At 40.1% G+C, this 12,864-nt stretch overlaps 1 protein-coding gene and 1 long non-coding RNA gene across 4 annotated transcripts in view; both read left to right on the top strand.

Moving 5' to 3' along the window:
- snx22 (sorting nexin 22) overlaps nucleotides 1-5,765 on the top strand; it is a 55,028-nt gene extending 49,263 nt beyond the window's left edge. For both annotated transcript variants that reach the window (XM_076302835.1, XM_076302827.1), the window contains exons 5-6: nucleotides 1,635-1,702; nucleotides 5,301-5,765. In XM_076302835.1, the coding sequence (XP_076158950.1) occupies nucleotides 1,635-1,702; nucleotides 5,301-5,443 (211 nt within the window). In that variant the 3' untranslated portion in view covers nucleotides 5,444-5,765. The remainder of the gene's footprint in view (nucleotides 1-1,634; nucleotides 1,703-5,300) is intronic.
- Nucleotides 5,766-10,572: 4,807 nt separating this feature from the next.
- Nucleotides 10,573-12,297, top strand: LOC143139044 (uncharacterized). 2 transcript variants are annotated; one of them, XR_012990325.1, is made up of 3 exons: nucleotides 10,573-10,855; nucleotides 11,051-11,161; nucleotides 11,758-12,297. It is a non-coding gene; the product is annotated as an uncharacterized LOC143139044 (long non-coding RNA). The 2 variants fall into 2 exon arrangements; XR_012990324.1 differs by having other exon boundaries at nucleotides 10,573-11,161.
- Nucleotides 12,298-12,864: the final 567 nt, after the last annotated feature.

Here is a 12,864-nt window from a genome sequence, read left to right as displayed (position 1 = left end):
ACATAGACAATGGTTATCAGAGGTTTTCCTGAGCAGGTCTGGAAACAGGTCTGGTGTTGATGCAGTGCCATCTGAGGTCCAAAAGACCACGGCCATCCAATTTATTTTTCAGCTCTTTCCCTTATTTGCAAAAAATTCTCTGGATTCTCTGAATGTTTTAATAATATTATGTCCTGTAGATGATGAACTCCCCAAATACTTCACAATTTCATCTTAAAAGAAGCATTAAAATTACATTATTTCATAATTTTTGCACACAGGTTTACACAGAGTGATGAATACCCCTACATCTTTACTTCTATGAGACCCTGACTCTCTGGGATGCTCTTTTTCATACCCAATCGTGTTGCCAGTTACCCTAATTATTTGTGAAATATTCCTCCTTTTGTTTTCTTTATCATTACACAACTTTTTCAGCATTCTGTTACCCCTCTCCCAACTTTTTTTAAACATGTTGCTGGTATCAAATTCAAAATTAACATACAATTTCCATGAAATAGTCAAATTTGTCATTTTCAACATTTGATATGTTGTCTGTGTCCTTTTTGCAACTAAATATGAGTTTAAGAGATTTTCAGATTATTACATTCTGTTTTTATTCAAAAAAATGTTCAAACGTCCCAACTTTTTCTGTTTTGGGGTTGTATGAAGTCAAATGCCATGTCATGCCGGTAATAGTTTAAAAGTTTCAATAAAAGGTAGTTTCATTAGCCTAGAAATCTAGACGCACCCTAGCGGCGGCAAATTAATTTGCTCAGCCTGTACGTCTAGTATCAAACCATAGGGATTTCTATTGGCTGACGCCGTGGACGTCATCCAATCACAGCGCTCTATTTTGTTAGAGAGTCTTAAGGCGGGCTTAACAGGATGTCGACAGTCCTGCGACGGTGAACAACAAGGAAGGTGGCTATGGCGAACGAAGAGCGGTTGTTTGAATCGGCGTTGGCGTCAACTTTGGAGGAGTTGGACTTGTGCTTTTCTTTGAAAGTTGAGCAACACAATGCACTTAAGTCATTCCTTTCGAAGAAGGATGTATTTGCCGTTTTGCCGACCGGATACGGATATGGTCGTAGCGCTGGCCTATTGCATGCCTAGACAGTTTGAAAGACAATTCTCTGCCCGCCCCTTGGATTAAGCGAGGTGAATGGCTCGATTCCAGACTATACATTTCAATGATATAGGATGGCCCACCAGGCTATAGTTTCGTGCTATCCTCAGGCAAACAAAGAAATAGTGGGTATTATGATTATTATTACAGTTGTTATCATAATGTGGAACAGTTTGAGAAAGGTAAAAGGGAACGTATGATGGGAACCATTTAGAATCAACTGAAAGACGCATGCGGCAGTCTGTATTGAACCACTCCTCAACTTCTTTGATTGCATTTTATTATGTGTTATGTGCATGTCAACAAAAAATCAAGGCATTATACTTTCTTAATTTTCTAATTATCAGCGAAGCTTGCATCACCACTGATTCTAAAAATATATAGTTACTGAAAGTCTAGGTAGCCTAATCTGAATTTTGCCTTAGTTATTTTTGTTTTATTCGTTTATTTGTTTTAATTTATTATTTTATTTGTTATAGTGGAGAAATTGAACAAACACTGTGGAATCTTTCCTTTTTTCTCATAGCTGTCAACTGATTCAACATTGTGTGGTGACCTTTGCCAAAGATCCCTTTTTTCTGGATGCATGCCAAGGTAAGCGTCCTGAAAACATATGAACAGTATGCATTACATTAGTTCATCATATACCTTCTGTATATACATTTTGTATAGTATGATATATAGATTTTGCACAGTTCTCTTTCAGTCAAACCCTCGACCCTAAACAACCTTTAGCTTATAGCATGCCTGATGGTAGATTCACTAAACACTGTTTAACTACTTAATTTGACAAAAAATGGGCAATCACACACCCACATTACTGGCTATGACTATGGCATGTTAGTAGGCTATAAAGGCATGCATTCTCTTCTTTTTTTCACTTGCACCAGTGACTTCCACAGCAACCCATCACAATTACCTCTGCTAATTGTTTTCACTGTAGCTACAATCACCATTGGAAAATTAAGTGTCCTCAGGATAGTCCAGCTGGCTCCTGGAAAGAGTAGGTTCCAGTAATTTAGATCTATCAAGTTTGTTTGACATTGACTGAAAACATGGCTTTTAACACACATTGTCCATTGCCATGTCTATCCCAACTATTCCAATCACAGACGAGTATGAGCTTCATAGTGTGCCTTGGTACGGAGTAGAGATGCACCGATATGGAAGTTTAGGACCGATATAACGATAACCGATATTTATCTGGCCGATTCCAATAAGACAACCGATATTACTCTTGAAAAAAAAACTGTCAAAAATGAATTGGGGGCAACATTTAATAAGCATAATTTAGTTGCAGTAATTTTACATACCACCAAGGACAGACATAACTCATAATAGTCCTCAATGGTACAGCAGTCAACAAAATAGATATAGCCTAGGCCTATGTGTGGCTCATTTAAATGAACATGACGTCAATGAGTTGCGAGTGAGTGGCCAGCCACAGTGTGTGAATCATATGAAGTAAACACTCGACGCAGATAAACAGCTAGAAGCTGGGGGGAAAACTAGCGACCAAACCAATTCACTAGTTCACATTCCGTAATTTGCAAACAGATATGATAGCATAATAGAAAAGCATGTTTGGCGAAGTCTCTGGCCAGGGTCCTGAAGTGATTTCCGGGATCGTGCAGGAGTCAACTGCGCAGGCAGGAGTCGTGCAGGATTCCGCCATACACCCCCAAAAATGCGTTAAAGATGAGGGACCCTATAGCCAGGACCACGCAAACAAATTCAACGGGAGAGCGTGAGGTGCGCTAATTCCCTCAGATCAGAAAGACTTGATCTGATATAAGAGTGATAGGCGTCGGAGGACCACGGGCCGAGAGTTTTGAGCACTTGATCGGACAGGCCGTTATTTGCCGCGTTGGTGGCGGCACCATAAAATAATGAGTAGTAACGGCCTGCTGGGATTCTGATTTGCGTTACAACAGCGTTGAGCTGCGTTTGAAACCAGAAGTGAGTAACGGAGCGTCCGTAGTCTGGATCTTTCCATCCGATGGAAAAAGTAATTAACCAAATTGTATAGGGCTGCAGGAGAGAGTAGATGTTGAAAATGACAGCCCAAACACGGGGTTTATGAAGTTCAACATCGAATGCACGCCAATGTTTAGTAAGGCCTACGCAATTGAAATAGGCTGCTGTAGCTAACTGCGGTAGCTATAACGGCAAGAGAAGTGATGAGCAGCAACACATTATTAGAGAGGATTCCGAGGAACAGAGCAGAGCAGAGCTACACACTGGTGTAGGTGCTCCCTTGGTCAGCTAGGGAAGGCAACATGGATTCCAGTTGCTTCCAGTAGCAGCAACTGGAATCCATGCATTTCCACGGAATTATTTTTGGAATCTGATCCCTTATCATACCTGTTCATTCGTACTCGTCGCTCGACTTATCGTGACTAAATTCAAGATGGCGGCGAACGGTACACTTCCTGAAGGTTCTGTCTGTATAAATCGTCTTGTAAATAAGCTACCAGTGCTTTTTCAAAGTTCTCAATGTCTCGTTTTAAATGCCAGGACCCTCGGAAGTCTACCAATGAAGTGTGGAGCTACTTTGAGCCTCGTAAATGGTGTAAAAAAGTGATTTATTTGCATGGCTAGGCCGATGCCCGAGGCAGCCCCTTTGAAAATCGGCTAACTAGCGCCAGATTTCGGAGTGCAAGGGACAAGCCGAGATGAGCTATGAGACATACGTTCACACTCGGTATCATGTTTCAACACACTTTAGGTCAATATCACACCGGAATTCTCCTTTAAGCCATGGCAGAATGTGTGCAAGAGTTGTATACATAATAAACGCCCAGATTTTGGGGTTGCTTCTCCCAAAACGCGTAACTCTCTCTATCGTGCATAAATGACAGAGATTTAAGCGAAGGGGAGAATTTGTGCAGAGTGAAATGCGTGTAGTTACGCACTTTTTTTGACTTACGCACTCATACGTATATGGGAGAATTCCCCCCTAAGTCATCTAGTAGCCATGCTAAGAAAATGAATAACGTGCAGAGTGCTCCGAGTTCGAGTTTTGGTGGCGATTTGCTCTGACATAGTGCCAACAAAACATCACTTTTGTGTTTTTTTCCCTCAATGCTTTCCTAAATATCTTACCTGCAAACTTTCCCTCAGACTGCCTTTGAGATTCATATCCAGAGAATATGGTTACTTCTCTCCTATGCGATGGAAAGTCGCATGTCCATTACATCATTTTAAAATGTGTTTTTCGGAGTTAAGTTTATTACTCAGCCGTAAAGTTAGTAATGAGGTTATGACGCCAGTCACACAATGTTGTATTTCTCCGAAAATAGAAAAGGTTCATATGAAGGCCTAAAACGCTTCAGATGTAACGTTATTTGATGTCAAAGTGACCCCAAAATGAATGGGGGTCAATGGAATGCTAACTCTTAAATGGTCGACTTCTAGCCTCAAAGCCGCCCATAGGGGGTACGCTCTTCAAACGTTCGCCTACCCTCTTGCTCAAAACACATTTCATTCTCCGTTATCAGGCTGAGAGCCTCTCTGTCTTGTCCAAAATCCCGTCCATAAAGCTACCTGAAATGTTAATGTTATGCCTACATTAAGCAAGGGAAATCGCTTAAAAGATTGCTGTTGCCATTTATTTTGCTCGGTTTATAGTTATGGCAACACTTTTCTATATACTCTGTGTACTCTTGAGTTGATTTTTTTTTTTCTTTTTTTTTTTTGTCTTATTTTGAATTAATCAATTAAGGTATTAGAAGCTTGAATGTGTAATTTTATTTATTCATTTTCCAACAAGAAATTTATTTGTATTCAAATGTGTTATTGTTTAGAATTGTTTATTCATCATTGAAAGGCGTGCTAGGTGCAGCATTATTTAGAGTAGGTATAGAACGCAGTTATTGTTGTCATTGTCTCAGTGAAGGCAGACAGTTTTAAGAGAGGCTTTGCCTAACAAGCCAACAGCATAGCTTATTGTGAAGATTACCAGCAAAGGTATTTATTTTACTTTGGTTTTTCATTTAACTTATGTTTGTGCCCTTTGTTTTTGATTATTTTAAAGGTCTGCTCTGTAATTCTAGTCATTTCTTTGCTGATTTCTCACTTTTGTACATGTAGTAGGGGAACATGTACAATTGGTTACTATGTAACACCTAAAAGAGTAGGTGTTTCAAAACTTTTGACCAGTAGTGTACATGTATATGTATTTTTTTTTCAGGTCTGCCTGATGTGGTGGTGGATGGTGTCCTTCAGGGTTTGTACCCAAAGGACAACAGACTCATTATTGGAGCAGACACTACTTGTGACAGTTCGGCTCAGAAAGATCCTGCTCCTCTATCTCTCATCCCATCCATCACTTGAGAGAGGAGCACCTCTTGATATTCAGAAATATTCTAGGGCATAATAGGGCTTCTGTTGTAATGGTTGGTAAAATTGAAAGGTAGATCTCAATTAGTTCAAGTCATTCCAGTTCTGTTTGCAGCAGTTTTTGGAACCCTTTCACATGAGTGAGCCCAGAAAATAAGTGATAAATTATATACAGTTTCTTAAAATGGGCCATCAAGGTGCTGTTGGTGGGCTATGAGAGGTCAATTACATATAACTTTTTTATTTTCAATTATAAAATTTGACTTGTGAGTTATATTTTGTGCTATTAAACACCTCAAATATCTTATGCACATAAGCCCAGTGCATGCTGTCTTCAATAGTCCCCGTTCTGTTTCATTATGTAGGTCTATCAAAATTGTTCTGCGTCCACAGAGAGACGAAATTGACACATTGTGTGTCCACTACACCATAGATCCACAAATCACGTCTTCACCTATGTCTACCTTTTGTCAAGTCCTATATTAGATTATATTAGATGATTAGATTAGATTCAACTTTATTGTAATTGTGCAGAGTACAAGTACAGAGACAACGAAATGCAGTTTGTGTCTAACCAGAAGTGCAAAAAAGCAGAAAAGTGCAATGTGATATAAAAAGTAGTTGGTGCATAGACAGGACAAAAGATATAGTGCAGTGTAGACAGTAATATACAGTTGTTTTCAGAAGGTGGTTTATTCATTAAATATAAGTATGTGCAGTGTATTAGCAGTAACTTTATAAGAGCAGAATAAATATGGCAAATGTAATATGAACAATGTATGAACAACATGTACAGATATGTGCAATGTAGTGGCAGTATCATTATAGTAGTAGTAAGAGCAATATAGATATGCAGTGTATTAACAAAATATATTACAGAAACTGAATAAATATGGATATTTAGTATGAACCAAACATATGTACTGTATGTACAGCTATGGGCAGTGTGGTAACAGTACCATTGTAGTGCAGAAACAGTAAAATTATAATAGTATTAAGAATAAGTGTATGTGCAGGATGAAGAGCAGTAGAATATGGCTATGTATATGAATAACTACAGTATGTACATTTGTAAATAAATATACACTATGGATGGGATAAGGTAGTGCAGTTGTGGGGGGAGGCTGGGGGATGTCTGCCTCCTTGCTGTCCCTGTCAAGGCTGCCATGGTTGTGGACACCTCAACAGGCACAGGCAAGGAGGCATCAGGTGGGGGCGGGGCGGAGGGTGATGGGGGCTTAGTTCGTTGGATGTCACCGGGATGCAGAGCTAGAGTTTAGTAGGGTGACAGCAGCAGGAAAGAAGCTTCCTTTGAACCTGGTGGTTCAGGTGTGGAGAGACCTGTAACGCCTCCCTGAGGGAAGTGAGGTGAAAACAGTCTTTGATGAGGCTGCGCACCTTACGCAAACATCGCTTTCCCTGGATGGCCTCGATGGAGGGGAGTGAGGAACCGGTGATGCGCTGGGCAGTTTTCACCACCCTCTGCAGTGCTTTCCGGTCATGGGCAGAGCAGTTGCCCTACCAAATTGTGACACAGTTGGTGAGGATGCTCTCAATGGTGCAGCGGTAGAAGCAGGGTTCTAAATTAACACCCGCCAACCCGCCAAATGCGGGTTAAAATTAATTTTGGCGGGTGTTAATAAAAACTTACTAGCCAGTTTGGCCGGTGATGCATGAGGCATTACGTGCATGATACATAAGTCTCTGTTCTCGGTCATATATCCCCCTGGCAGTACTTCCTACATTTCATGAGTGAAACCAGCGCGAGCGAATGGAGCGTCTACCAGAAAACTCAAGGAATTAGAAGAACGAACGGAGCCAGAGCAGGGAGCAGAGACTGAAAGAGGAGAGTTAGCCAGTAAAGTAAAAAGTACATAACACATAAACGGGGGGGGGGCTGATGTCATGTAGCGGAGTCAGCAAAACCTGAAGCAGCTAGATCGTTTATTTTATTGTCTATGGAGTAAGCTGAAGATGGAGAGGAACGTGAGGAGCTTGTATAGGCGAAAATTATCAGTTTTAAAAAGTTGCCTGATCAGTGATCACCACCACCACACACATCGCGCACTGCGTAGGGCACCGAGAGACAGAGGAGGGACCAACATTTAGCCAATAAATAGTAGCTGTACTGCAAATTGTTTTTCACTCTTATTAGAGAAAGTATACAATGTCAACATGCACCAACAGAATGCATCATAAAGATGATACTTTTCCGGTCCTCTCTAACATTGTAGGCCCTATGCTAGCCTACTCCATTTAAAGGGAAACTTGGCAGGATTTCCCCCTCTGCTGGAGAAATTGTGCATTATGCTATTTCAAACTGTGGAAAAGGGTAACGATAAAGCACATGGATTTGTTTACAAGCTAGCAAAACGGTTAGCATAAGTTCAGCAGACAATGTGGGAAGGTAAGAAACACGATTTAAAACAAGTTACTTGTTTCTTACTTCTCTTTCCGGGACGGTAGTCTCAATGTTGCAAGGTTGGTTTTCCGCCTGGGGACGCTAGGGGCAGTGGGAAAAGTCACAATTTTCACCGGAACAGGTCATTTAACCATCCAAATGATTTCTAAACGGGTTTATTACGTTGAAATAGTTGCCAAGTTCCCCTTTAATTGAGAACGCGTCTGAGCATGCAGGAGAGGGAGAGAAAACAGTGGCAGATAGATAGATAGATAGATAGATAGATAGAGATCCCAAACATGAAATGAAGTGTTTACACTTTCTGTGTATATTTTGTGGTATATTCATGCCAACAATGGTACAGTAATAAAATGATCAAATCCATTCAGTGAGACTCATCTCATAAACTCATAATTCTCCGGAATTTCACCGGAAAAAAAATTGGCTAGTAGAAATTCTGATTGGCTAGTATCTTTAGAAAGTTGGCTGGTGATCCAAAAAGTTAATTTAGAACCCTGGGTAGAAGTTCACCAGGATCTGAGGAGACAGATGGAACTTCTTTAGTCTCTTCAGAAAGAAGAGACGCTGGTGAGCCTTTTTGATCAGGGTAGAGGTGTTGAGGGTCCAAGAGAGGTCCTCAGAGAGATGTATTTCTGTTTCTGTTGCTAGGTCAGATAAACAATGGCCATGCAGGGGTCCCCATAGAAAACTTTTGAAAACCTGTAGACTTGGTGAGCATTAAAACCCGTAATTCTGATTTTTGAAAATCATGACAAATGCACAGTCAACAAATATGGGTACGGTGGAAGAAATAACCACCACATCATAGCAATAGACAGTGCTTACGATTAGCTAGCAAGTGAACATGTTAAGTGAACAAACAAATAAAATACCTTGTGTGATGGACAATATAAAACAATTTACCATGCTTAGATAGAAAATAGAGAAAAAAAATCAGATGACCAAGGCACTCCTTAATTAAAGGAACCATGTGTAAGATTGTGGCCAAAACTGGTACTACAATCACTTTCAAATTACTGTAGAGGGATGTATTCCCTCCCCCTGACTCGAGGTTGCCAACCCGAATGCTGAAACACTACTGACTTTGTGATTAGTAGATAGGTGGAGGGTGGCGCATCAGGCCAAAACACAACATGACATGACAAAACACAACATCAACATCAGTTGAGGGTTGCAACTTCACTTTTTAAATGACAAATATCCTGGCCGGACTACTGTTGTCAGTGATATAAGTATTTGAAATGAACATGATTTCTTAATGTCTAGTGACATATCAGGGCCATTTTATGATTAATTGAAATACATTTCTTACATATGGTTCCTTTCAGAGCAAAAAAAACAAAAATTACATAAAAATGCCCATGTGTAGCGGCATGGGGCCTTCTTCAGCGCTTGGGCCTCTTCTCATTTGTCTTTGTCTATCCTCCCTCCCTTCCTTCGGTCCTAGCCCCTCCTCCTAATTAATGTTGTGAAGGAAACAAGGAAGGTACGATAGGAGGAAAGGAGGAGAGACAGATATGAGAAATTAGATCTCCTGCTCACTCACGCATCATTTTCAAGAGACGTCAATTACTGATGATGCGGTGCATCACCTCTTATAGGCCAGTCAATCTAGCCCAAAAAGACAAAAAAATTACAACAGAAATGTCTCATAGTTTTTATTGGTCCTAATACCCTCCTGAATCATATACTAAAAGTCTACCGCCATAGATGGAGTGGAACATATATTTTTTCGAGATTTAAAGCCAAAGTTGTGCCCAACACTAAGTAAATTGAGTAGAATAGGGCATAGGCGGAGTTTGACATTCGAGCCAGGGGGGGCAGACAAAAAATAAATAAATAATTGTAGCAGCTGAGACCTGGCCTACCACTTGGGGAACACAGCATGAGCACATATGGAGAAAACAAACATGCTAAATAATGATAGCCTATATATAATTACATTGTAACAATTTAACAATTCGTCCTCATGAAATCCAATGCAGCACGGTTGTCTTGAAACGCAATAGACAGGGGTGTCGCCTAGCAGTTTAAAACATTGGGGGCTTAGCCCATAGAGTTGCTGCTCACTTTTGATAAATTAATCCACCACCTCTAGCCTCATTTGCGCCACATTGATTGAATATTTTGTACAATCATATTTTGTCAATTAAAGAATGTAATGACCTGTTGCCATCTTGACACTTCTGTTTGCTATTAAAAACGAACTAGTGCAGTGGTTCCCAAACTTTTAACAGGCATGTACCCCCTGAGACATTATGATCTTCCGGAGTACCCCCAACACCACCAATTGTTAACAAGTTTTTTTATTGTTTTATTAATATTTATTTTTATCAATTTTGTAGAGAATAGTGAATAGGATCATAAACATGATACAAATCTCATCAATAGTCAACATATGATAGGCCTACAAATGTGCTGAATATAATGATTTTAAATAGATCTGCACCTAATCTTACACACAATCGTCTTGTTGAATGCAGTGATCTTATCTGCTAGGTGCTTGTCTTTGCCTTGTAACTGGAGATTTAACTCATTGAGCTTTCCAAATATATCGCTAAAATAGGCCAGCTTCGTCAAGACATGTGAACGTGCTTGCAGATTCAAACAAGCGCTCTTCCTCTCAAACACGCGACAGCACTTTACCTCGGGAAAGCCTTGCCTCGCTGTGAAACAGTACAGCCAGAGACGGTTGTACCAAATTCAGTCACCCAGGCCAGCTCCAGTTGGTCACAGCAGCAAGAGAGAGGCGCGAAAATGAAAGATCTTTGACGTTTTCATCAACGAGGTAGCGTCAGCGCATTCTGACCACGCCTTTTTAGGAGGCAGGAACTGTGTACAATTCCATTCCATTGTAGAAGCCTGTGCTGCTTTATCTTTGTATATTAAGGATCTTTGATAAAGCCTTTTGGTCAGCTCCCATCTCCTCTCAAAGTGCGGAGAATTCATACTTTGCACGTGACCTCACAACCACTGGCTGGCGGGTAAGAACGTCGTTCTCCAGCAATGAAATCCAGTAAATTAGTCTAGGATCTGGCCAGGACGTCGCCACTTTTACTGTATAAACGTTGGTGTTTTGAGGTGTAAATAACATGCCAGATAGTTGTTGTGCGATTGGATGCACTAACCGCCGAGGAGATAAACCGGGGTTATGTTTTTATCGCATCCCATCTGATAAGGAGAATTCAGAGAGAAGACAACTATGAATACAGGCAGACGTGCAATCGTTTCAGGAAATGGGACCTGGCAACCTTCACAGACACGTCTGTGCAGTGACCATTTCATCAAAGGTAATTTCAACATTTGTTTAAATACAATGGGTGTATGATCATGTAATTAATCGTGTCTTAAGTTACCCTGTAGTTTCGTCAATCAACACCACCAGCTGGTTCCGCGAGTCAGCTCTTGTGTTATGAGTCTAAGCTAGGCTAACAGCTGCCGTCTTTTGCTAACAACAACAAAAGTTGTGTGATAGGTTGTTTTGAGGTTTGTGATATCTATGGTTTTCAATGAGAACCAGAGATGACCCAACAGTAGAGCTAGATTATTTACGGAGGAATTATTACTGCTCGATTATATATATATAAACTTGTCTGCTTCACACAATGTAGCTACCTTGGAGTTAATCCATAGATATATACACTAGATGTCGCCTTCTGCTTCTCAGCATGTGTCAACACCGCCGCCATCTTTGTACATGTACACTTTGTGTATATGTCTATGGAGTTAATCCTAGTCCATAGTTATGCAGCTAGCTCGCTAACAGACTTGATAGCTACTAGAAAGACCTGGAACTAACATTACAGGACTCAATGTTGAAAATACCCAAAACCTTGTGTGGCAATAACGTGTTTTATCTATTAAATTATCAAATGTTTTATTCCAGGTGCCAAATCTGATGACCCGCTGTCCCCTGATTGGGTTCCATCTGTCTTCTCTCACACCCCTGCCACCAAAAGGAGGAAAAGGGAGAAAGACATGGAAAGCTTGTCCCATCATTTTTATTTTGGCCACAGAGAGAAGAGCTTCGGCTGTCAATGCCCATGATATTTAGACAAACTTACCATAGATGTGCCTGCATAATTAATTGTTTTATAGAAAAACCCAAAGACTTAGAAGCAAGAGCACAAACATATATAACCTATAAGCACCCTCAATCATTCCTTCTGGTTAAATACTACAGTAATACAATGTAAATATGCAATGATTTATTTATACAAACACACACTGTAAATAATAATAATAATGAATATATGACATTTTATAGGCTATATTACAATAATACATGTATTATATTTTCACTTTAAATACCTTTGTGCATTGTATTTATTTGTATTCATCTGTTTTATTTATCTATCTATGTGCATTTTATTTATTTATTGAATAAATCTGTATTTGTCCGTCTATCAGTACAATTCAAAATTTAGCACTTTTCATTTGTTTTCTTTGTGCACACTTGCGTTTTGCCAATTCCTGTTTGCAGACACTGCACTTCCAATTCAAAACACAAAGATCAGTAGTCTACAAACAACTTCTGTGCATGTACAGTCTCTTACAGATTCCTGATGTACACTACATGTGAGCACACTTCACCTAACCCGGCCATACAGGTGCAGTGGCCAAATCGAACCAGTCCCTCCTTTTCCACAGCAACCCAAGCTGTCAGAGGCGATTCATTCAAGCTGTAGGAATGATGTAGCTAACATAGAAAAAGGTTTTAGTTAGATAAAGTATATCATTCACAAGCACAATAGCCTATCACAGATAAAGCTACACATTTCTTTCCTTTTTTAAATTAGGTTACCATATATGTTTACATGTGGCATCACAACAAATCAGATGAACTGCAATCTGTGCGTCCAGCTGGGTTTCACTTCTAAGTGACGGTCATACATTTTCCGTGCATGTTATGTCAATCGTGTAATCTTAACATAAACGTGCTGACACGTTCGCCAGTAGGTGGCGAGGACGCGTTATTATGAAGGTATATTGG

Source organism: Alosa pseudoharengus, unplaced genomic scaffold (genome assembly GCF_046254945.1).
Source record: "Alosa pseudoharengus isolate Yale_2024_CS ecotype anadromous, Long Island Sound unplaced genomic scaffold, YU_APseudo_1.1 YU_APseudo_1.1_scf_10, whole genome shotgun sequence".
NCBI classification, from domain to species: domain Eukaryota; kingdom Metazoa; phylum Chordata; class Actinopteri; order Clupeiformes; family Clupeidae; genus Alosa; species Alosa pseudoharengus.
Note: the sequence above shows the minus strand (reverse complement) of the source record. Positions and strands in the feature narration are given on the sequence as shown.